General features: G+C 37.7%; 1 protein-coding gene across 1 annotated transcript in view; it reads right to left on the bottom strand.

Annotated features, from left to right (window-relative positions):
- LMBR1 (limb development membrane protein 1) overlaps positions 1-24,051 on the bottom strand; it is a 64,607-nt gene that overhangs the window by 6,372 nt on the left and 34,184 nt on the right. The window contains exons 6-16 of the mRNA XM_009898582.2: positions 18,434-18,560; positions 17,928-17,996; positions 16,204-16,268; positions 15,161-15,233; positions 9,166-9,246; positions 8,077-8,153; positions 7,749-7,826; positions 6,797-6,870; positions 6,481-6,571; positions 4,946-5,012; positions 552-713 (exon numbers count right to left, since the gene is read on the bottom strand). Coding sequence (XP_009896884.2) covers positions 552-713; positions 4,946-5,012; positions 6,481-6,571; positions 6,797-6,870; positions 7,749-7,826; positions 8,077-8,153; positions 9,166-9,246; positions 15,161-15,233; positions 16,204-16,268; positions 17,928-17,996; positions 18,434-18,560 — 964 coding nt within the window. The remainder of the gene's footprint in view (positions 1-551; positions 714-4,945; positions 5,013-6,480; positions 6,572-6,796; positions 6,871-7,748; positions 7,827-8,076; positions 8,154-9,165; positions 9,247-15,160; positions 15,234-16,203; positions 16,269-17,927; positions 17,997-18,433; positions 18,561-24,051) is intronic.

Raw genomic sequence — 24,051 nt, 5'->3', positions numbered from 1 at the left:
TTTGTGCATACAGGTGTTCAGAAGAATACATACAATCCAAATCCTCCTTTGTGATTAAGGACTTCACGTTTGCTGAAGACTAGAACTGACTTCCTAGCCCAGGTAAGAACTACTTCTGGGAAACTCCATCAGTTGAGGTCAAAAAAAAAGACGAAAGGCATCACAACAAAGCAGACAAGATTTCCACTAAATTATTTTTCAGGGCATTAGTAAACTGTTCTAAAGAAAAAAGCAAAAAGCCAAGTTGAGGCTGTGTTCTGGCATAATTGCTCAGTAGCAATAAGAATGTTTCTGTGCCCTATAGAGGCTGGGAAAAAAATAAATCTAAGTGCAGATAAATAAGTACAGGGATGTGTCATCAAGATCAACATTGTACTTTAGCTCTTGACTCTTCAGAAAATCTCAAAGCTATACACTCTCACCTGATACAAACTTCCACCAGAAATACAAGTTTTCTGTGAGCTATAACAGCACTTCAACAGCAGCACATCAAGGTATCAATGCTAGAGGAAGGAAATGATGTATGAACTACATTTTCGGTGCTGTCTTACCTAACGCCTTCAGGAGCTCTTCTCGCACAGCAGAAGTGAACTTTCTGACCAGACATAATGTTGTCATGATAGCAAAGAGCAAGTTGTAAGATAATACAATGTAGAAGTTGCCCAGCCAGTTAAACCTTCCAAAGTCTCCAAGCAGATCAAATCTGGTGATTCCTGTTAAAATGGCATTTAAGATTCACATCAAAAGCTTGACTATGTTTTTCAGGAAACACAGAAATTTCATTCTGTTACTTCTTGCATCAGGAATTAAAAGCCTTTCAGACTTTTCTTTCAGACACAATATAAGACATATGGTTAAAGACACAAGACAATGTTCCCAGGATTGTTTTCCACTTCATTGACCATTATAATCTTTCAAGATATACTTACCAAAATATACAAGTTTCCTAGTAAAATGCTTGAATAATGTGAGCTGAGGTAAATTGTCTGTTCCAGATAAGAATCTTACTTTTGTATTTCAGTAAATATAACTAGGGGGGGGAAATCGGTTTTAGTAGGAAAACTGCTTGCAATCCATTTCTACTAATTCCTTACCTAATCCAGAAAAGGATGACAGGCACCATGGGCTTTCTTATTAAAATATACAGGCAGCAAAAAACCTTTCCACAAGAACCAGAATGTCTTACAGTAAATGCTAAGCCTTTGTAAGTGGGTTTTTTGGTGGGCTTTTTCCAAGCCCCTGCTTTTTGAACCAAAGCTTAAAGCCACCTTTGCAAAATGCAGTTTTTCTCCAGGATCTACCAACCACTATAGCCACAGAGCATTTGCACACAAGCCAAAGAGCTTTGCTGAAAGATAGTGCTGACAGGTCTTTTCCACAGGGAACCTCCTAATACTGACACTTGGGCTTTGTGCCGATCAAAAGCTAGTCAATCACTAAAGCTAAATGAGCAAAACTTCCCTGAAACACAGAAGTTGTCTACAAGTAGTAGGGACCATCCCAGAAAGCAGAAGAGGAAGAGCCATATGTTGTTCCTTTGCTAGATCTACATCAAGGACTGCCCTGAATAAAGATGATATGGTACCCAAGTAACAGTTGTCTAGGAGTGATGAATCATTATGTTCCCAAAAAACTTTTGGCACAGATGATGTCACCAGTGCAAAGGAAAGAAGCCTACCTTGCCTCAGAACTGAAAAGGCAGCAGCAAACTAGGCAGCCAGAAAACAACCCTGACTGAAGCTACTGGAAACAATTTTTCTATCACCTAATTTTGAAAGAGTCTTGGACTTCTGAGAACTGTGACTTTGTCAGTGATAATAAATGAAGAGTCAGAATTAAGGGTCAGTTACCTTCTTTTAAAGGGTAAACTTGGCACTCATGGATCTCATTGTACTGTGATACTCAAGACTTAAAAGCGAGCTGCCACAACGTTAAAAGTTATGCATGCTTCTTATACTCAGCATCAGCCACTTAAATACAAAATAGGAGAGTCAAATTTGTTATCTAAGGCAAATTTGTTATCTATGCCAAAATGAAGACAATTAAAGGAAGAAGGAGTTTCAAAAGGTAATGAAAAGAAGTCACTGAAGCCGATCAAAATAGCAAGAGAGGCAGGGAGAAATATCAAAACCCAGAGAAGGTCTTAACACAGAAAGAAGAAACTGGCTGACTGAATTAGCAGGTAAACAAAGGACAATAATCACAGAGCTGCTTTCACACTGATGGCAAACAGTGTCCCTAACATTTCCAGAGAAGCAGTGTTTTAGTCAGACTGCAGTGCTACAGGAAAATTGAGAAAAATCGGGTTTGAACATACAGGATTCCAGACCTTTCAAGGAAAAGAAACAAAACAGGTAGAGCACTAGGTACAGAATTCTCTGGAGATTACCCCTTGGCACAAAAAAGTTCAGAAGAATAGCACAGACCTCATAAGGACAAACAAAATTAAGCCTGACACTTTTGATAGAGCAGGTGGGGAAATTCTGTTCATACATTTTCCTCTTACAAATAGAACAAGAAGTCACTGCCCATCAGAAAAGATCTGGCATAGTATCATTTTGTGAATTTCTGGAAGAAAAGGGGTTAAAAAGCTTTTGGTGACTTTCTTGCACAAGAAATGTACTCAGCCCACAGAATAAAACATTTCCCAAGACTGTATTCTCTAACTGAACAGAAAGCTACAGCTCTAGTGGACACAAATGTACGTCCAAGGAATTTGGTGGGAATCTACCAACTGAACTATTGGAGAATTATTCAGGTTAAAAAAAACAAAAATAAAAACAAAACCAGGTAAGCTTTTACACTGTACATAAAAATAAGTTCCAAAGCACTGTTTAAACCATAAGATAAAAGAGTAGAATTCCAGGAAACTTTTGTATATTAGAAAATTCAATTTTGGTTGTGATTCTTTGTATTCTTGGCTATTAAGAATCCTGTTCCCGCTTTGTTTCTCAAGGGGTGCTGGTGGGCAACATCGTTTAAGAATTACTAAAGGGACAAAAAGTTTTGGGAATAAAAATGAGTTATCTTAGGAAAATAAGTTCTTGTATTAAAAACTTTCCTGGAGTCCTAAAAGAATGACAGATTAGAGACACCACCACCTCCATATCTAACGAGAAAGCTCTGAAACACGTACAAAATCCTTCTCTTCCCATTTTTAAAGCAGGAAAAAGATCAGCACATCCCTTAGATAACTTGCTTTTCTACCTTTCCCATAATGATCAAGTCTAGTCTTTTCTGTATAGTCTAGAAATCCTCTTCTTTTTTTTTTTAAATGAAGTGAAAAGACTATGAATCTGCTTAACATATTTATTTCTTTTCATCTTTTCAGTGCCACAGGGCGGGAGCATGTAGCGCAACACATGTTGATATTTTTGCAAAGCACCACATGACTCACTGTACTCTAATACACTCTATTAATCCTGTTTGGACAGCTGTGACTGGGCATTTGTTAGCTGTGTGCTAATTGTTCCATCTTTTTTCTTCTTTTATTTATCTCTATGGCAAACTATCCAGGAATTTCATTTGTTAGCCTTTTTTTTTTTTTCCCCCTTTTTTTAAAGAGAGTTTTACCATTAATCTGTTTCCTATGAGACAACAATGCACCCAGCATGTATACTTGCTTTCACAGAATCCATTTCTCAGCTGTTAATCTCATAGATCATTAACAATGACATTTTTATTTTTATTTTTAAAACAGGTGATGAATGCAGTGGATACAGTGCTAATGTTAACCTGTGATTCTAAATCCCCAATTTTCCCAACAGCTAGATGTGTTTTCATTTTATCTTTATCACACTGGCTGTATTTTAAGTACCTGAATGATTCTTTTGCATTTTGGGGGAGTTTTATTAGAGATTTTGAAAACATAAGCTCTAGAATGTGTGTTTTAAGGTTCAGCCCTCCAAAATGGATTACAGCAGTGGGGTTTTTTGGTAGTTGTTATAGAAATTATCTAGTATATTCAATAAAACTCAAGCTCTAGAGAGCATGAAAATATACAGTATAGTTTACTGGAAAAAAAACATTAGCTGCTCTTGATCTGGTAGTATGCTGCCTGAGAAGAAAAATTAGCTACAGAACTGTTGGCTAAACATTACTGGTTTGTAGGCCTGAGCTTGAACTCCTAAGCTTGTACTTCAATCTTGTACAGCCTGAGGTGAAGATTTTTGTTTTGTTCCTTTTAATGTTCCCAATGAAATTCACATTAGCTGCAAGTATTTTGCACTGCTTAAACATGTAACAGCCTTGCAATCTCACTTCAAGAATTCACGCTGAAGATTACTTAAAGTGAAGGTATCTTGTCTTTCCAACTGGCTGAAACAGTTCTTCCACTTCAAATGCTACTGCCAGTTCTTATCAATAAAATCAGAACTTCCTGAGTTCTACAATGCTGGATTCTGAATGTTTATATTTGATAACAGAAGTAACAAAGAATGCAAGCAGAGTCTTTTAGGGTAAATTAAAGTAGCCTGGTACTACTGCTGATAAAACCTTAAATGAGGAGTCATTAACTGTTTTTAAAGACATTTGCACCCAGTATTATCTGAAATTTTACACCCAAAATCCCCAAATGCATTTTTTTCCACAAAATATGAGCACTGTAATTTCACAGTGAACACAAAAGTATTTTAGACTGCTCTGAAAAAGCAGTCACCATATCTATTCTTCCTCAGCATCTCCTGTTTTATGTTTAAAACATGACCTAAAAATATTTATATCTTCTAGAAAATGCTTAGGCTCCTTTATTTTTGGAATGCATGCTCTACAGTTCATGTATGTCAAACGTGTGTTCAACAGCTCATGCTGGTGCAGAAAAAAAAAGGCAAATTAAATACATACTTTGAAAGGTACAGCTACAGGCTGTCCTTTATTTCTTATGTGGTTTTTAAAACTCACTCAAAACATCCTTATATTACAGTGTTTTATACTTCATTTCACTCACCTAGGGTCCTTGACATCACTGGTAAAGCAGAGCTCAGCACCAAGATTGAGACACAGTTGCCAATGATCTATTTGAAAATGACAAACAGCATTTAAATTATAAAGGGGACAGCTGAAGAAAAACAAATGAAGAGGTTACATTTTTCAAACTGAACCTACAGCCTTTTACAGTAACACACTTCTAGTCTTACTTACTTCTGTCACACCACTCCATATGGCATTACACAAGATGAAGATGCCCCAAGAAATGAGTTTTTTAAAAAAATCAAATATGTAATTGTTTGCTTTTAATCAAAGTGTTACATATGCTTAGATTCCAAATAATTCATGCTGTAAAAGCATCAACTGTTTACCTAATTCCTGCAAACTTTTCATAAAAGACCATTCCATGGGCTTAGCACAGAAGACTGGTACAAAGCTTAAGCTGATGTATGTAACTGCTTGCAGGATTAGCATTATTAAAAAAAAAAACTACAACAAAGAGTTGCCTTTCAACTGAATGCCTGTTGACTACTTTAAATAGTATGAAAAAATTCACAGCTGTTAGATTTTACTCTCATTCTTGTGAAGCCTTTATAATGAGTAATTGAAACTTTCTCTCACAAGAGATCACTTTTCTCCAGCTCTAATTCTATTAGAATTTCCAAAAGGGGGGGAAAAAAAAAACCAAAACCCCACAAACAGAATGTTCTTGAAAGCAGGTAGACATTTGTGTAATCACTGCTTCTTTCTACACTGTTCCTGGAGTACTGCAAACAACAACAGAAAACACTAAGAACATTCAAACTACCTATCTACTATAACCATTCTGTGTGTTTACCTACTTTCTCGCTTCCAACAATTTAAGTAAATATGTCTTTACCCATTGCTTAATTAAAACAAAAAAAAAACCCCAACACACACAGCCAATGAAACACATTGGAAAAATCATTCAATTCAACATTTGTCCCTGGGTTATTTATCACTTCTCCTTGTCAGCTGTGAGAACATTTTGCCCAAAACCTAGGCATGTTCTTCCCTGTCAGGTAACAGCGTTTGTTGTTTTGACGCCGATGCTAAACTGTAGAAAGTCAAATTAGCTTCAGAGTGCAAAATGTAGCAGAATAGACCTCCCCAGTTTTAGTTTAATTATTCAAATTTCAATTATTTTGTCGGTACTTTGTCTAGCAACCAAGTTCTTCAGATTTCAAACAAGCTCCCTGAAGTACAGTTAGCACAATCAAAGTTACTCATTAGCAATAGGTTCCCTTTGAAAAAAAAAGTTCTTTCACTAGCTTTTCTATAGCTAGTTAACAAGCTCTGCCATTCCTGGCTTTTTACAAGTGAATGGATGCCATCCAAACTAAACAGAGCACATCCTTTTTCCCACTCATTCAGCATTTTGAAAATCTTCCAGTTTGTGTTTACGCAGCTTACAAACAAATACTGATCACTGCAAATGAGCCATTCCGGGCAATTACTAGCTAAAAGAGTCAGTTTGTCTTGGGTGGGAAGAGAGAGAGGAGCGGGCCATCACCACCGCAGACTTTACCTTACCTTTGTCATAGTTGTGTCATCCTTCCTGGGAGTGAAATTTTCAAAGAAACGAAGACTGTAGAAGCCGACGACAGAGGACACCATAAGATAGCTGTGAGAATCAAGGAAAACAGAACCTCCAAGGAATGCAAGCTTCACTCAAGTTCTCAGCAGTCTCCTAAAAGACTTAAGAACCAAAGAAACAAAAACACTTCGAGTGCTCCAGGACTGACTTGTCTCTTTCTTCCTTCCAGGCAAGTGTCTTAATAAATTACCAGCGTCCCAGAAAACTACACAGGAAACTTGTTAACAGACAGAATTCTTAAAGAAAGGATACAAAATTAAAATGATTTCAAGCGCCGCTCCCACAAAACCAAAAGTGGATAGGGATGCATTTCCTATTCCAGGCCCCTACAAGAAGAAAATTAGTTTACATCATTTAATAAGATGCATGCAGCTGTGCTTACAGTTAATTTCTAACAGGACCAGAACCCCTAATAACTTAACATGAAATAAATAAAGCCTTTTCTCGATTCAGTATTTAAGGGGCATTCTGGTGTTCTAACCTGCAAATCTCCCATCATATGCAATTGTCTCAGCTAGCTTTCCAAGTTGAGTTAAATGGATTAGTAAGGCATAATATAAAATAATTCACATTTTATGTAGGCTGCACCTACCCACCATGCTGCCTTTTATACACATTCTACCCCTGGAAACTAAAATGAGAGGTCTTAAAAGATGCCACTATTAGTTGTTCACAATTCCAAAGGCAGAGTAGCCAGCAGCTCTAAACACTTTTTTTATAGCTCTGCCAGCTCATATACAGCTGGTACACAGGGAAGAGCATTACTAAGAAGCCCCTCATGATGACATAAGTACTCAGTGTACTGTTCTTTACTTTCTTAAGGTATTTTTGCAATAAAGGGGGGAGGAAAGTCATGTTCCCTAAGAACCACCCAAACCAATAATGGCGTTTTATATTGGTTTTGAACATAGTTTCTTAAATTGAACATTTCTAATCCATATAAAACAGGAGGCATGAGTCACATTTACTGAGTTACTGGATCACTGTATCTTCATCAAGGTTCTGGAGTAGTTTTATCGAGAGCTCCCTACAACATGACATATAATAAATGTTCATGTGTGCACAGGACCCAAACCCAGAAGCAAAGTCAAGGTTGAGGCTCAGAAGTTTCAATGTTATTGAAGTAGACGTTCTCACTTGCACTTTTGTAAAGGTTGCAAAGCTGTACTAAAGTTATAAAAATCATAAGAGAAGTTTACTTTACCCCTGATCCCTTTGGCATTGCAGTCTCATCAACCAACAGGTAGAGAATGTTGAGAGCAACTAAGAGGACTGAGATGGACTATGAAGAAGTAGAAAACAGTCTTGTTATTTAAAAGCATTCCCCATGTTTTAAATGCATACATTCATCCCCAACTGATTTCATAATGTTCAGTTCTTTTAAAATGGTCAGGAAAACATTAATTTTGTTGCTTAAACAGCTAGCACTCAAAGGTTAAAACTATTGCCCAAATGACTGGAGAATTTCTTTTAGGAAGAAGAAAAGAAAGAAAAGGGAAGGAAAAAAAAAGAGAAATCACAAAAATTCTTACTGTCTCAATCAGTAGCAATATCATAACAGCTGGATAGACCAAATTCCTTTCCCAAGCAGAAGCTTTTTTCCGCCTTTCTGTTCAGAAAAGAAAACCAGAAGCTTAACACCGTGGAAAACTTTAGAATGAAACAGGTGAAAAATCATTCAGCTCTCTATAAGCTGTTGTTCTAGCTATAGGTAGCAAAAGTAACCTTATCTTGAAGCAACACCAAGCAGCACATAAGAATATCTGTCCTGAAGAGCTGTATAAAGCAGTGCCAAAAATATGAAGCCTCTTTAGAGAAAAGCTGAGGAGACAGAGCGCGGCAGATTTTTCTTTCTTGTTTACAGGTATGTTTTACTGTAACTTTTTTTTTCCCCAGCACAGAGCAATTCTGCAAAGTTTAAAATACACTGAATTCTAAAATATGCTGTTTTCTTGTATATTATAGTATGACCTAAAGGGACAGAAGGGAATTGCCAATATACAAATAGTATTTTCCTCTTATAACAGAAGGCAAGACAGACAAAAGTAACTCACTGGACATCATTAGCACACCTAAAAAGAAAACTCGAAAACTTTCTCATCAGAGTTTTGTGTGTACATGCTGATAAATGCATAATCCTGCAAGTCTCTGTATAAGTAAGGAGATTCCTGTTGAGCTGCTGCTATTACCAGAAGTGTAACTTATCAGTTTCAAGACATAAACCTGCTAAAAACACTTCTATCATTTTTAAACACCATTTGACTTCTACAGAAATAAAAAACAGAAAGGAAAGTAATGGTCTCAGACTACCCCAAATAATCACAAGCATATCATTACAGATGAAAAGCCTGTGCTATCGAGCACTATGCAAGGAAATCAAGAGTGTGGCAATTTCTCTAAAATTATGTTAAAATAAGATCCAAATCAGACCCCCAACTTAAACTGATTTGTTAGAGGGGCACATGCAATGTAACTGTAGAAACTATGAGCATCTGCAAGGACTGCAAATGAACAAACTCAGACAAGAACAAACTGGAATCAATCAAGTGGCTGCTACAAGCTAAACACAGCATCTCCAAGCCATTTATTGCACAAGCAACAGGAGAAAAGAAGTGCAGTACCCAGATTCGTTTTCCTGCTTTTCACTTTTTCAAGCTCCCGTTCCAACTCTGCTGTCTGGTATTCCACTGCGGAAGACGCACCTTTCAAAACAGAAGACAGTAGTTCTTTTCAGGATGGGACTAACAACAGTACTGTAAAACACACTGTGACATTCAGATTTAGGAAGCATCATCACATTAACAGCTGTGCTGTAAAACCACAGTTATGTCTTTGAGATTCTTCAACTGCTTTTCAAAAAAAACAGAGGCTTAGTCGAGAACCCTCTAATTTTGTCCACCCAGAAAAAGTTCAACACATCAGAGGTTTCACAGTGTGACCTTCTCTGATCCCTGCCTATTCTGCTGACCATCTGCTGCAAGCAACTACAGCTAAGCTGTTGCAGAGGTCCAAAAAGCAGATACAGCGTGGCAGCCTGACATGGGATGGCTCAAGTGTGTCATTCTTGTGTCTCTCTATGATTCTGTTTATCAGGATGTAAACAATCTGAGGATGCCCTTCAAGGGCATTATTATTTAACAACTTAAAGACAGAGTGGACCTTTGCTTCCAAACTACGTAAGCCAGTGGCTAAGACCTTCAACCTCTCCCTCACCTTTCTCAGTCCTTTTTAACTCAGCAAACTGTGCCCATACTTGTGACCTGCTTGTTGACACATCTGCTCACATTTGTTTGCCTGATTTGGTCAGTGTCTGTGCTGCAGAGCTCCCTCAGACAACCACAATCAGATTATCTTCACCCATGCAACCACATTCTTTCAGTTTCCTTTTTACAGTCTACAGTATATGCATGGTCACTGTCATAAGACTTCTCCAACTCTCTCCTCTACATCAGCTCAAAACTGACAACCATAATATTAATTCCCCTCTCCCTTGCTAATTTTCTGCTTTAAAGTTTCTCCTATCCCTACATGGGCACTAATGAACACAGTCCATTTTGCCTCTCCATTCTTCTCCTCCTCAGCCGCTCATTTTCTTCCAATCACCCATCTTTTCCAGAGAAAGCACTCTAGAGTTCATCTCCTTGATTCCAGTTCCTCCACAAACACTGCAAAGTGCTCAGGAAATTATACAGCTCTGAAATGTGGACTACAGATCCGCTATTTCTACTTTAGCTTTTACTCTTTGCAATCACCAAAAAAAAGGAAATATTCTTCCTGGACTAAATTAGAAACACTCCATTCATCTTTGTTCCAGCTTCATCCCTTTTATTTCTAAATAATCTTACCTAAACATATGATAAAAGGACTCATATTTACTATGTCTATACCAGGCCAAGCTCACTCTGCAAAAACACTCTGTTAACAGTTCAAGGTCTTAATAAACCCAAAGTCTTCTGTTACCTTCTTTCTTGATTTCAATTCTTCATCTGTTGGCCATGCCCTACCCTTGGCCTCAGCTTTGATTCCAGAGTACCCTGTAACAGCACCATGCTCCACATACTTGGGGTGTTTAACACTCTCTAATAAATGTCTATGAGATTAACAGTCTTGTGCAGGCTTTTATCTTATATCTTGATCATTTGCCTACAAAAGCTAAATATCACTTAGGCTGCTGGTACACTAACACTACTCTACAGTCCAGTCCCACTATTTCCTTATTTTCTGTTATCTGCTCATCCATCCAGCCATCTCTGCATAAGGTAAGAAGGTAAATTTCTCATCTCATCTAGCTCCTACATTCTCCACATTCCAGCACAGTGAGGTCTTACATGAAAAACAAGATCTAAAAGAGCATTTCTTGAACTTTTTTAAAAACAACTAGTCTTTTTACTTCAAAGTATAAATATTGATTTGTTCAATGCAGTCCAATTATCAATGAGACACACAGCTGTTTCAAAATCTAATTTTCAAATGTTTAATCACATTCTTCTTTCACACACGGTTTTGCTGGATGCAAAAATATACATAGCCTCTGGGCTGTGACTAAACATTTACCTTTTGTATCAGTGACATAATGTGTACATGGTAATATTTACAGAGCTTCAAATATACAAATATCTCAAATCCCAGAACTACAAACATTGTTCTGTCACAACTTCTACTAACTTGAAGTACTCGCGACATGAATGTCAGCTTAATGCCTCAGTGTTTTTTAACTAAGTAATCATCATATGTGGTTTTTCTGAAAAAAGTTGGGTTTCCTTAAAAAAAAAAAAAAAAAGTAATTATCATTATAAAAATTGGCTTTTGTGCTGATGCTTTCCTTCCAAAAAAAAGTCTAAACCATCTGTTTTCTGGAATGACTAATTACTACAAGTTGAAAAGAAGGATCGCTATAGAGCTCGGTGGAAAAGCTCTCAAGAACTTTAAATGAAAGCAGTGGGGAAAGTAACAAAACTCAATTCATATCAAATTATTTTCTTTTTCTCCAGCATTGATTTATGGGTCTCCGAGGAAAAGCTTTTATTCAGGATAAATGTTGCTGTTCCCCTCCTCACTACAGAAATCCAGAGCTCAAAACGCTTCTAGTCACAGGAGTCTTTCCACCCAAGTTGGCATGATCACATTAGGTCCCTACGAGACACCTCAGTACAAATTCTGAATGATATTTAAGTGTTGTTGTAGCTCCTCCTTAAAAAAAAGTTGGAAACAAAGGTTGCTCTACAAAAGGCTATGTTACGAGAGGGAAAAGCAAAGTTTCAGATCAGTCAAAAGAGTAGTTGAAAAGGATGCAGCTAAATTCTTAAAAGCTCTATAACATTAGCTTCATTTCAAACACGCACAAAGTTCAATGTCAGCGCTGTCTAGCCAATAAATCAAATTGGTAGACGAGACTTGTTTGGACTAGCAATGAAAAGTTAGAAGGGATTCTCCAAGAAAGCCACAAAGCAGCTCATTTAAGGTCAATTTAACGGTATTATTCTGTTTTTCTTCCAGCCCCGACATAAAATTTCAGTACCTCAAAGGAAATTGTAAGAGTATCTATTTGCATTCCCCCTAGGTGATTGGCAGTTCAACACCAATTAGTTCAAAATTACACTGTTACTAGCGTGCAATAAAAACAACACCTTTCATCTTTCTTACATAGGTAAGGATACCTTCAGAGCCAATAACTTTGATCAAGTAAGTATTTTTGATCCTACCCCACCCGTCTCTTTGGATTCAGGAAAACTAATAGCTCAAGGCAACTTTTTTCTTTTAATATAAAAAAGTCCCAGCTTTATTCTTTGACTCTAGGAGCGATATGGGTACTGAAACATAATATACTGGAAACAAACATTTTCCCAAAGCCCAGTGTATCTTCAATAGATAAAAATACTAGGGTAGATAACATGATCAAACTTTCCCCTCCCTCCTCCTCCAATTTTCAGTTATACACTGCAAACATCTGAGAAGGAAGAAAATCTGTTTCCACAAAGAACACATGCAGCTTCACAGATTTATTTTCAAGTATGAAGAACTTAACAGAAAACTCTATCAACTGCATCACACCACTCAGCAGTTACAGCTACAGGCATCAAAAATGGACCCAGCTCTCATAGCTAAACCTTTTTGCCTCCTCTGGAAACAGAGGCTTTACCCAGTTTTCAATGGGAATTGTGATTTGTGTTACTCTCGTCCTAAGTCCAGGCACTGTCTTATTAAGCACTAATAAGGACATGGCAAAGCAGCAATGGAAGTGTGATAGCAATTATTCTACAAAGTGATTTATTTATTTTTTCAAATAAATAAAATCAGCACTGACAATCATTAAACACCACTTAAGCCTGTGCTCTGGTCCCCTTCAGGTTTAATGAAAATTTATCTCTTTTCTTATGCACATAAGTGGAGGATGTATTTCAGAACATTTCACTGCAAAACTGTCCAGCAGGGTTACTGCAGCACATTTAATATCTCTACCACAGCCGTGGAAGAGTTGCAACAGCCACAGCATGGAAAGCATGTAGCCTAATACAACTGCTCCAATACAGCAACAAAAAGACTTAATCTGTGTGTTGTCACACATTATGGCCTCTAACATCACAGCACTACATTTACTGATGTCATTAGCACCATTTGTACTCGTTTGTAAAGTGCAGTAAGCATGAGTCCTCATACCTCTGGCAGAAAGAGTATTTGCTGGCATAGTTCACACGTATTAGAAAGACTTCTGGCAGAGATGATTAAACTTTCCATACTTGCCACATAAATAAGCATACTTAAAATTACTTAATTACAAAAAACATTATAGAGTATCTTCTTGCACATGTAACATTCCGCCCCCCCATCTACGTGCCAGATGCAAGGTTATATTTTTAGTCATTTTTTGGCTTAAGTCCATTAATTTTCCCTGTACTCCAAACCACAGGTTTGCAAGCACTCCTTCACATGGTCGTGTCACACCATTCCCTCATCATGTGAAACAGAATTCAGTTCCCTCTCCTGTTAGAGGACATTTAAGCCCCACACCTTTTACCTGTCAAAATGAGTGGGGCTCCACTTTATGCTGAGTACTACCCAATTAGCTGAAAGAGAATCCAGTGCTTCAGCTAGTGGTCACATCCCTTATAAGGCCACATCCTGTTAGTAGATGCCTACAAACAGGTTTGGTCCACCTCACAAGAGCTATCACTAAACTGCAATACAAACAACTATTGCATAGTTTCTATGTGGAAAAACAGCAGACAGCCATCACCTAAGCAACTCCATTCGCCACCTGAATACTGGAAACCACTCTGCACTACTAACAGATATTTAAATAACTACTAGGTCTTTTCCCTGTATCACTTTTTCCTTTGTATAAGCACAATCACCATGACAACATAAAATATTCAGTAACAAATATTTTACAGTTGCTAACATCAAACCCACACGACAATTATAATTACCCCATCACATCTTCAAAGGCATTCACTGCATGCACTTTTGTGTGTCTGTATGTGACTGTGTGTGCCTCTGTCAGGATAAAAACCTAACCTTCCAAAACAGCAAAGGTGAAGGCTATGGCTGATTTCAGAAGGAAGAAGTCACTGCTCCTCCATAAATTTTAAATGCTGGAATGAAGATAACCACCATGATCTACTGTTATCAAAGGTACTTCCCTGACCAAGCAACATCAAAAGAAGACCTACTGAGACCTGAAGGAAGAAAACAATGAGGTATATGATGGAAGCCTGAAGAGAGAAGAGCAGGAAATTCAGAAAATTAAGGGCTAAAACAAGTCTTAAGATGACACAACACTGGATGTGTCCTGGCACAAATATTCTTTGGGTTTCCAACCTGAAGCAATTGTACAGATTGTGGATGGATGGATTATTCATACAGCTGAAAGAAACTCAGAAGACAATTTGTACAGCATGTTTTCCAGGTTCATCTAATCAATACATTTTCCATAGCTCCTGCCTGCCATGCTGCAATATTCTCTTTCAGAAACCAAAGCTTCATACCATTTCTTAAATGCTTCAAAACAGAAACACCTTATCAAGGAGTGCAAAATTGCAATACTAAACACAGAAATCTAGAACATTTGTGTAATTACACATTATTATTTAAAAGTACTGATTTCCCCAAGTAGCTCCTAGAACATAAAGGACTGCTTTGATGTTTAATGAATTATTACCTAAGATTCTAAATAATAATTAATTTAAACAGGAAAAAATCTTCCAAATAAAAAACCAATACTCATAATGCAGGAAGTTGAGGCTCTTGCTAATAGAAGTTAATTGTTCCTCAGACAAGGCTAATACACAGTCATTTACCAATCCAAACTCTTTTGCAGTAAGGGTGGTGGGTCTGGTCAACTACTCAGTTTGCTTTCTCAGTCTCAGAATATTCCCATATTAGAGATGATGAACATGTTAAGACCATAAACAAAGCCAACCACACAATTACACACAAGAGTCAATCATGACTACCACAGTGAGCAACAAAATGCAAGTCTGTAATGCTTGTTACATAATAAGATGTTGACATTTTCTATTTTGAGAGAAGAGGCTATGTAACAGTGAGATCAATACTCCTGACCAGAATCACTCTATCCCAAATACTGTATTAGAAGCAGTATCAGAATAAACATACCATTAAGCTTCCTCTGAATTGCTTCCTCCTCTAATGTAATGATATACATCTGCTCATCTAAGTCCTCAAGGATCTGTATTTGGAAACAGAAATATGAATTGAGTAACAGAGGAACTTGTTTTTTCTCACTGTATTAGTCTAGTCAGGTTCATTTTCTTCTAGTAACTTACATTTAAAACAGTCTACAGCTTTGCAATACTGATACAAATAGGAACTCCACAAAATATTATTCCATTCTGTTACAGATACTCTTTACTGTAAGTAAAATTTCTGTTAAGGATTCAACTCAGGTTACCCCTCATGTTTAATTTCAGTCCAAAGAGACTTAGGAAAGAGGGCAAGGGACAGTATATCTAACCTATATTCAAATCACATCAACCTAGTGGCCTCCACATTTAATTAGATTTAAGTAACAATAACCACAGATATTTTTTTTAAGTACATTAAAATGTGACTTTTTCACATAAGCCAGTATTTCACACTAATATAAATTGCTATTAGAGGCTAAAGCCAAATCATGTCTGTCTGCCTTACTATCAGGTCCTTTCAGTTTAAAGCTTACAGACAGCAAAACAGTATCTATTTTCTTTGTATCTTCAGGGTTGAACTGACCAATGAAATGGACTGCAAGACCCAAGTGCACCCACATTTTAGCAAATACAAACTAGGAAATGTGACAGCAAAGTCACTTGTAAGTGGTACAAACTTCTCCCTCCCTGTTTTCAGTACAAGAACAGCAGAGTATCTGCATCTAAGACGTTCTTGCAGACACTACTTATATTTCTCCCATCTAAGTGTACCCTCAGGTACCCTTCTTGTTATTCAGCCTTAGTTTGATCTTGTCTTACTCTGCTTCTGACTTCAGAACAAGCCCACACTTTTCAGGCATTTGCAAAACAGATACAGTAGGCCATAACAATGCACAAATACCTACTACAGAACCTGATGGAGAGAGAATTAGAAGTGCAAGCACTCTAAAAGAAAGTCTTCCCATACCATTCTACCTTCTGACAGCATACAAGGACAACTTGTGTAACACTTACTGTTGGCTTCACCAGCAATTGACCCATTACTGTAAACATCCGTGAAAGCCCCACTGGTGTGCATACTGCAGAGGAAGAAAGATTAAGCAAAACTGTGACTTGTGAGTCAAAGACCACTTTTTATTTCGATGTTCAATGTGCTACTCCACATCTAACCAAACATAGTTTTAGAATCATAAAATCAGTAAGGTTGGAAAAGACCTCAAAGATCATCGAGTCCAACCTGTAGAAGCGAACTGCAAAGGCTTCAAATTCCAATAGGAACTTTAAAGCACACTGTTATCATATCAGTTTTAGCCAAGATGAGCATCTCTCCCCTCTAAAGAGTGCAACTGATTTTTCTTTTCAACAAGGAGCAACATATAATGGGATGTGTTAAACTTGCTCCAAGTAATTATTTATTCAAAGCATGTGGTGCCAGAGGCTATGTCTACACTAGTAAATTCAGCAGTGCCAGGATACATTCCTGGGCATTAAGACTTGGTTGCTTACACCAATATACTGCTTGAACTACCCCTGGCATGATTTGCCCTGGGTCAGATAGAACTTTCCCAAATAATTCTCAGGTGCAGTTCTGGAGTTCATGCAGTTCAGAAACCATTATCATGAGGCAGTATGTACACAGCTACCCTCCCAACACTGTATCCTGCCCTTTCAGCTACACAGATTTAACATCTCAGAGGGCCTTAAACAATGTCAGCGGTTTGCCTGTATAATTTGCAAATAACTCTTCCAAAAAATGATGTTTAATCCCAATTATTTTGCTGAACTGGTTTACAATAGCCCCAAGAATACTGCTGTGTTTTCAGTTCTGCCGAAGCAAACTGCAAGACAGCCGTAGGAAGTTTGTAAACCAATTTCCCATTGAAACATTCAGCAGCTGCTGTGAATCACACCCTTGAACCAGTTTTGGTTTGTTTTGTTTTCTTAAACTTTCCCTCCTCCCTCCATTAATGTGTATTTAAGAATCTCCACATGCAGAGAACCTAAGACTTCACCAAGATTTCTCTGAGCAGCACCTTTCAGAGACAGATCTATTCAGATTTAAGGATATTTCAAACTATTATTCTCCATCCTTTCTCCACAGTGACAGCCCTCTAAGTGCAAGCTGTAAACCTATAAACCTGGAGAAGAGGTGAACCCATGATAATCTAGAAGGAAGCTGTTCTGCCCCCATCGCAGCAATTTTCTGGAAATTATTTGGGGAGGGAGGGGAACAGGGGTTGAAATAATAAGTGGGATTTGGAGTCCTCCATCATCTTGGATGACCGAACTCTGGCTAGGACCAGTTGATACAAGCTGTTCTACCTGCAAACGAGTAATTGAGCTTCAGCTTTGTGAATAGAAAAGCTAACTGCCCTGACCGTACAGGAGCAATTAAAAACAGGAGGACAGTTTACTGAATACAAGACAAACTAGAGTCCCAAAATAACCTTCTCTCCATAGTAATGACTTCCTGAAGTCATTTTATTTTAAAAACAGTGTTTTTCTTTGAAGAATGGAGTCCCTGTTTTTCAAATACCTGCTTTAAAATGTTAGAAATTGAAATTTTGGGTGAGGTGTGAAGTTCCTCCAAATCTGAACATGTAAGGCAGCATTTGTTCAAACTTCAGAACCCAAACTAATAATGAAACAAAATTCACAATCTTAATTTTCACCATGAAAAACATTTCATTTCCTCTTTTAAAGAAATACATACAATCATTCATCAGGAAAATACTCACATAGAAGTAACAAACATCCCATCAGTGATATGCAGGAATATAAGTATGGGAGGTAGAATTCCCAGAGGTCTGTAAAGAAAATATCAAGCATAGCCTTAGCTTACTACAAACAGGCTGCTTATGTCACAAACACAACTGAATTAACTTCTTAAGCATTCAGGATTGAACAATCATATTTTCAAGAATAAAACTAAGAATGACTTAGTTAAATAACCCTGCAGGCAGCTAAATCCCCAAGTACTTTAGCTTAACAAAATATCCCCAGCTTTTACTTCCATTCCACTTGAATTACTTGTTTTTAACATACATCATATGTCCACATGAGCATGGAACTTCTCAGCATGGTAAAAATGGATTGAACACCAAAAAATGGCATTAACTAAGTTAACAGTTCCTTCCCAACCTGTGTAATACTCACGCAGCATTTACTAAAACCTCGATTCACTGACAACATTCATTTCCATAAATAAAATGAAACTAGTGTGGTGATTTGGGGAATTCCATACCGTACAAAGACTCCATACTGGCAGCATCATTGTCTATAAGTGCTGAAGCCACCCATACAATTCCAAGGATAAGCAGCCCAAGAAGAATAAGCATTACAAGAGTTTCCAAAATGCGTGCTCTGATGCCCTGCGAGCAGAAGAGGGGAGAGGGAGGAAAGAACTTCAAATCAAATGTTTTCAACATAAGAAAAGCACAATTAAATAGTAGTTCCTTCTTCCTAATTATATACTCACATTTTATCATGTAGACAAAAGCAGAACATGTAATAGACATTTAAAAGGCAGTGCATAAAAAAGGAAGTACTTAGGGCTTTATAGTGCCCGGATTGCATTTTTCTTCATAAAGCCACAGAAAACTGTTTTAAATTGTGCATGCCTTACACTTCTCATTAATCCCATTATTCCATAAGGTATTCTTTATACCATATGATTTTGCTCAAGCATTTTTAAAAGATGGATTACTTTTCTAATACTTTCAGCAAAGAAAGTGGATTAGCAAATTTTTATCTATGATTCCAATCAAGGGAATGGAAAGCCTATTATGGCAAATAGCCAAATGGCCCGGCAAACATTAAAGCCTGGGCAGGTACAATGCACCAATTTAGTTAAAATACATCCTTCACTGCAACTGTTTCTGCACCATTCCTCACAGTCTTCAGAGCCCTCAAGCGTATGGTCAGAGTACTGCTTGCTCACACACTGCTGCAGCTGCTGGGGCCGCATCCAGCACCTCCCAGCTTTGCATGCTGCCACCGACTGAAGCACGTATCTCTCGCTTACAACACACACAAATCACAGGTCTTCCAGGTTATATATTCCAGCATTTGCTCTTGAGTAACAACCCTCTAATAGCTGAGGGTCAGATTTGCAAATGTAAATATGCCACAAAAATACACAGAGAAGTGTGTTTAATTTCATTTTTTTGGAGTGGTGTTTTGAACACTGACTTTACTAATGTTCAGCAAGAGCTAATGAGATGCTTTCTTCAGACAATGTTACCAGTAGGGAATCATCAGACTGCTGTTCACACAGGTTTATTTTCCTTCATTTATACATCTCCACAAGCAAACCTAACTTCTTGTTTCTCACACAGGTTCACCCCGACTTGGCTATATTCCACTGAAAAATCTACTTTATAGTTAGGAGCAGAAAGTTCATTTTACTTTATTGCCTACTTTTATCACCTCTTTCTTCACTGCTTAACACAAGAGGGTAAACTTCATATGACATTTACCCTGAAAGTTATGCTTCCTACATAAGCTCTGCATCCAACCATAAAAGAGGATCTCAAGCACCCTAACCATAAGCATTGATTTCTTCTAGCACCAATTCCTCTCCACCATCAGCTGTCTGCAGAACAGCTAAAGCAGCACAACAGAAAATCAGACAAAAAGAGACCTTCACAGAATTTCCTTTAAGGCTTAAGTAAGCAGATGAAGTCCAACTCCACAACAGATCTCAAACAACACATTTCAAATTAAAGGCAGTACAGATAAGATACAGCTTTACTCCAAGAATGTAATTTGTGTATACTAAAAGTGGCTTTAAGGTTGTCAAAAGTTATTAAAACATTGCTTTTGCAGTGCTTGGAAATTAGATTTTGATCTTCTGAGAGTTATTTTGAAGGCAAGCATCTAAGCTAAATATATGAATTTAAGTTTTGTTTTGAACTTGAGCAACAAAGTACCAGGAAACAGATTACAGTTCAATTACTAAGCATTGGTACAGAGCCTTCACTTTACAGAAAACCAAAAATATTCAAGGATGCATGCACAGAGATCTGCTTCAAGCTTTCCAAAAAACCTTGAAGACTCCCTTCTCCCCTCAGGCAATGGAAATATAAAGCTACCTTCTGCGTTTCTGAAAGCCTTAGCCACACAAAGTGGATTGCTCACTTCTCTAGTACAAGACACATACACAAATCTCACCCCCTCTGACTTCAAGTTTCACAGTAACAGATTCTTCTGGACAAACCTGGAGAATATTTCATTTTACACAGCAATCCAAACACCAAATCCTCTCCCCCTGAAGCAACACAGGTGTCAAAACAGATTAACAAAGGAATACATGGTCATGGAGATAGCCAACTGTAAATAACCCCTTTTTCATATTTATTGCAAGTGTTCTCTGTTCTCTCAAAAAAAGATGACCACAGCATTGGTGGCAACAGCCAGTTACTCAGTGATAACCATTGCTTTTAGGCAAAAATACCATTGGCACAAACCCTGCAAAAATCCAGTTAGCTGCCTCATGAGCCTGCCCCATTTTCTGCTGTCCACAACAGTCTGAATAATCTTTGATTCTCAGGAAATCACTCTCCTTTCTCACTAGTTACACCTGTGTGATGCATTGACAACACTGCAGTCTCATGTCTGTACTGACAAACAAGACTGACAGTTCACCCTAAGGGCAGAACAATTTTTGTAGCACACAATAGGATTCACACACTGATGAGGATTTTAAAATAGTAAAACAGTAATGTTTAGAAGAATTTCAGTGAAGTGAATGGACAGACACATTCTGTCATAGGAACTAATGAAAACCTGGTAACAGTCCAGGATCAATTAAAAAGATACATTACAATGCCTAAGGCATACAGGTAAATACTTCATCTCAATTAGGCACCCAGAAAACTGTGCCCTACGAAAACATTCATGTTCCAGGCAAATTAGTTGATACTTACACACATTAGTGTGCCTGTCCAACAGCTCCTATTTGTAAGGAATGCAAGGTTCAGAATTAACAGACAGATTTCTGGAGAATCACAGGAGAGCTGAGCTTTGCAGGGACCTCTGGAAGTCACAGGATCCAAACCCCCTGCTCAAGCAGGGCCACCTAGACTTGGTTGCTCAGGACTGTGTCCACACAACTTTTGAAAGTTATCATTTGTAACCACTAATGTAAGAGCTAAGTAAAAATCTCTACTCCCAACTTTGAGAATGGGAAGAATAGGTAAAGACAAGCAAGTTTTTATTTTATTTCAAAGTAAAACTATGCAAATAAACCTTGAAATTGAATGCTGAACTTTTTTTCCTCAGCAAAAACCTCTTCACTGACATTTTGCTTTTGGCTTAACATTTCTTCTTTGAATCATTTCACTTCTCTCCCACAACCCCATTATATTACTCAGATTTCTGAGACGAACCAAATGTCACAGCGTATCTGTATGGCACAGAAGATATCACCACTTCTAGTTCATGTAATAACTGTTGTCATTTTAGAATCCATTTAATCCTTACATTTCGTGTGTGTGTGAAAAGAAGCACTAGAACCTGCCATATTCAAAACCAGCAATGACCTCATCTAAAACTGGAGATTTCAAACCAGCTTGTAAGTGTACATTTACTGTTCATGATCAGCCTACACTATCGTATCTGTCTTCAGTACTGAATTAACAAGTCAATACAATATGAATATAGCATAAATACATAGGGTTACTTCAGATTTCATCCCTGGAAGTGTTTGAGGCCAAGCTGGGTGAAATTTCAACGACCTCATCTACTGAAAGGTGTCCCTGCCCTTGGCAAGAAGGTTAGAACAAAATGATCTTTAAAGTCCCTTCCAACTCAACCATTCTGTGAGTCTATGAAAGAAAAAGAGTAAGCCAGCAACACATCTTGGTGTCAAACAAGTGACTGCATTCGAACCCATTGGAAGAGTTCTTTGATTCCTCATTGTCAGAGTGCAACAGGAAACAAATTAAACCTTTACCACCCAAATGAAGGAGGTGGCCTACACAGCAAGTTAAGTGTGTCCATATGTTCATGTGCATGTAGAGATACAGGGACAGTAAAGGGAAGAAGGTGAAAAACAGTCACCTTTTACATCAGTTTCCAATTTCATTGTTTAATCAGGAGAAACCGCCTCATGAGCTCCTATGATCACTGCTTAACATTCCTATGGAAACTGAACTGGCTATACTAAAGGAATGGGAAAATAATTTGTATTTTTTAGTCATATTGTATTCAAGAAGAAAAATTAATTTGCCCAAATCTTCTTTTCCTAATGTTTCTGACAGGTAAAAACAAGGGAAGTAAGCACTATAAAACCAACCAGCTCACAACAAGTTTCTCAACAAGTTGTTCTTGATCTCAGTTTCCAAACCTGCATTTGACAACACAAATGCTACTTCATTCCTAACAGAATGCATATATCACAATTAATTCACTGACTTAAGAACTGTTTTAAGGCAATTCCACACGCAATTTAACCTGGCTTATGGGAGGAGGGATTTCTCTCCAAAGCATGGATTGTACAGCAAGGCACCAGAAGGTACCCCTAGGATACTGATGCAGTGAGGGAAAAAAAAGGCTGATTTGCATCTACCCCATGCTCTAGTATTCAAAGAATTCAAACATAAGAGGCAGACTAAAATGAATTATAAATGGCTATACAACTTATTAAGGGGAGCACAGGGGGAACAACCTTGACATCATTATCAATTATAATATCAAACTCAGATTTCAGTACAGCCTTAACTACATGGCCTTAAATAACTCCCATGCTGTAGACTTACAAGATGAACACAACCACAGCCTTTAGAAATAATTAAAAATGTTCCCCTCCACCTCAGGCTAAATTGTGTTGGTTTTAAATACGGTGATAAGACAACTCTAAACTTGAAGAGTGAGCTCAGGCAATACACTTGGTTTATTTTCAGCAAAACAAGTTGACCCTTGCTGTCGTTGTGCTAGCATGTTAATTTTAAGGAGTTCTCTTGGTCACTTACTGCTGAAACAGAGGTTAAGTTAGAGAGGCAACAAAAAAAAACCAACAAACCAACCAAAAATACCCAACAAAACAAGAAAAAAACACATACCCACCTTCAAAAGAGGCAACTAAAAACTACACTAAGATTTTTTACATCTTTTTCCCAGTGCTTCAAATACCAGATATCAAAATCAAAACCCACACAAAACATAATTGAGCTTGAAGTTTTAAATGGTGAATGCAAATACATACTAAGGTGCTGGGGTTCTATACTTCCACTGCTATACACTGAGAATACTGCTGTGACTTCAGCTTACGCTTGTGTATATGAGCAGAGAGGAACAGGAAAGAAATAAGGAAAGCAAGGGGACCTGGAAAACAACATACTCCTTGCAGGGTATTATTTTCTTTTCCTAAGAGGCAAAATCCCTGATAAAACCATAGAACTACAGTTCCACCCCTACTTCAAGAAAAAACACTTCTTTGCTGTAGTGATTTTGATGAACACCTTATTAGCTCCTGTAAGGTGGACATTTTTGCAACTACATCACCAATGTATGCCATGGTATGGCTTCTGTTAATTAATTCTATGTTTTAATTTGGCTGCAAATTTTGCAGGGGAAAAAATAAAATCAGAAAAGGCTAATATCAATGAAGTCCAAATTACAACCTGCTACACACACAACCAGAGAGTCCTAACAAAGTTTCTATGGCGCTGAATATTTGAACACAGTTCTGCTTGGACATCTTGACCCCTTGCAAGGTAGGTAAACATCACTTTTTACACCATGCCCTGACCCATGGGGAAAGCCTGGGAAACATTCCTGCAATCATAGCACATTTAAAGTACACATGAAGCCCATTGTTTTCATGTGACTAAAAGGAGTCTTAGTAACCTTAAGATTTGT

This window comes from Dryobates pubescens, chromosome 21, assembly GCF_014839835.1.
Source record: "Dryobates pubescens isolate bDryPub1 chromosome 21, bDryPub1.pri, whole genome shotgun sequence".
NCBI lineage: Eukaryota > Metazoa > Chordata > Aves > Piciformes > Picidae > Dryobates > Dryobates pubescens.
The sequence above is the reverse complement of the archived record's forward strand: the minus strand, read 5'-3'. Positions and strand labels throughout refer to the sequence as shown.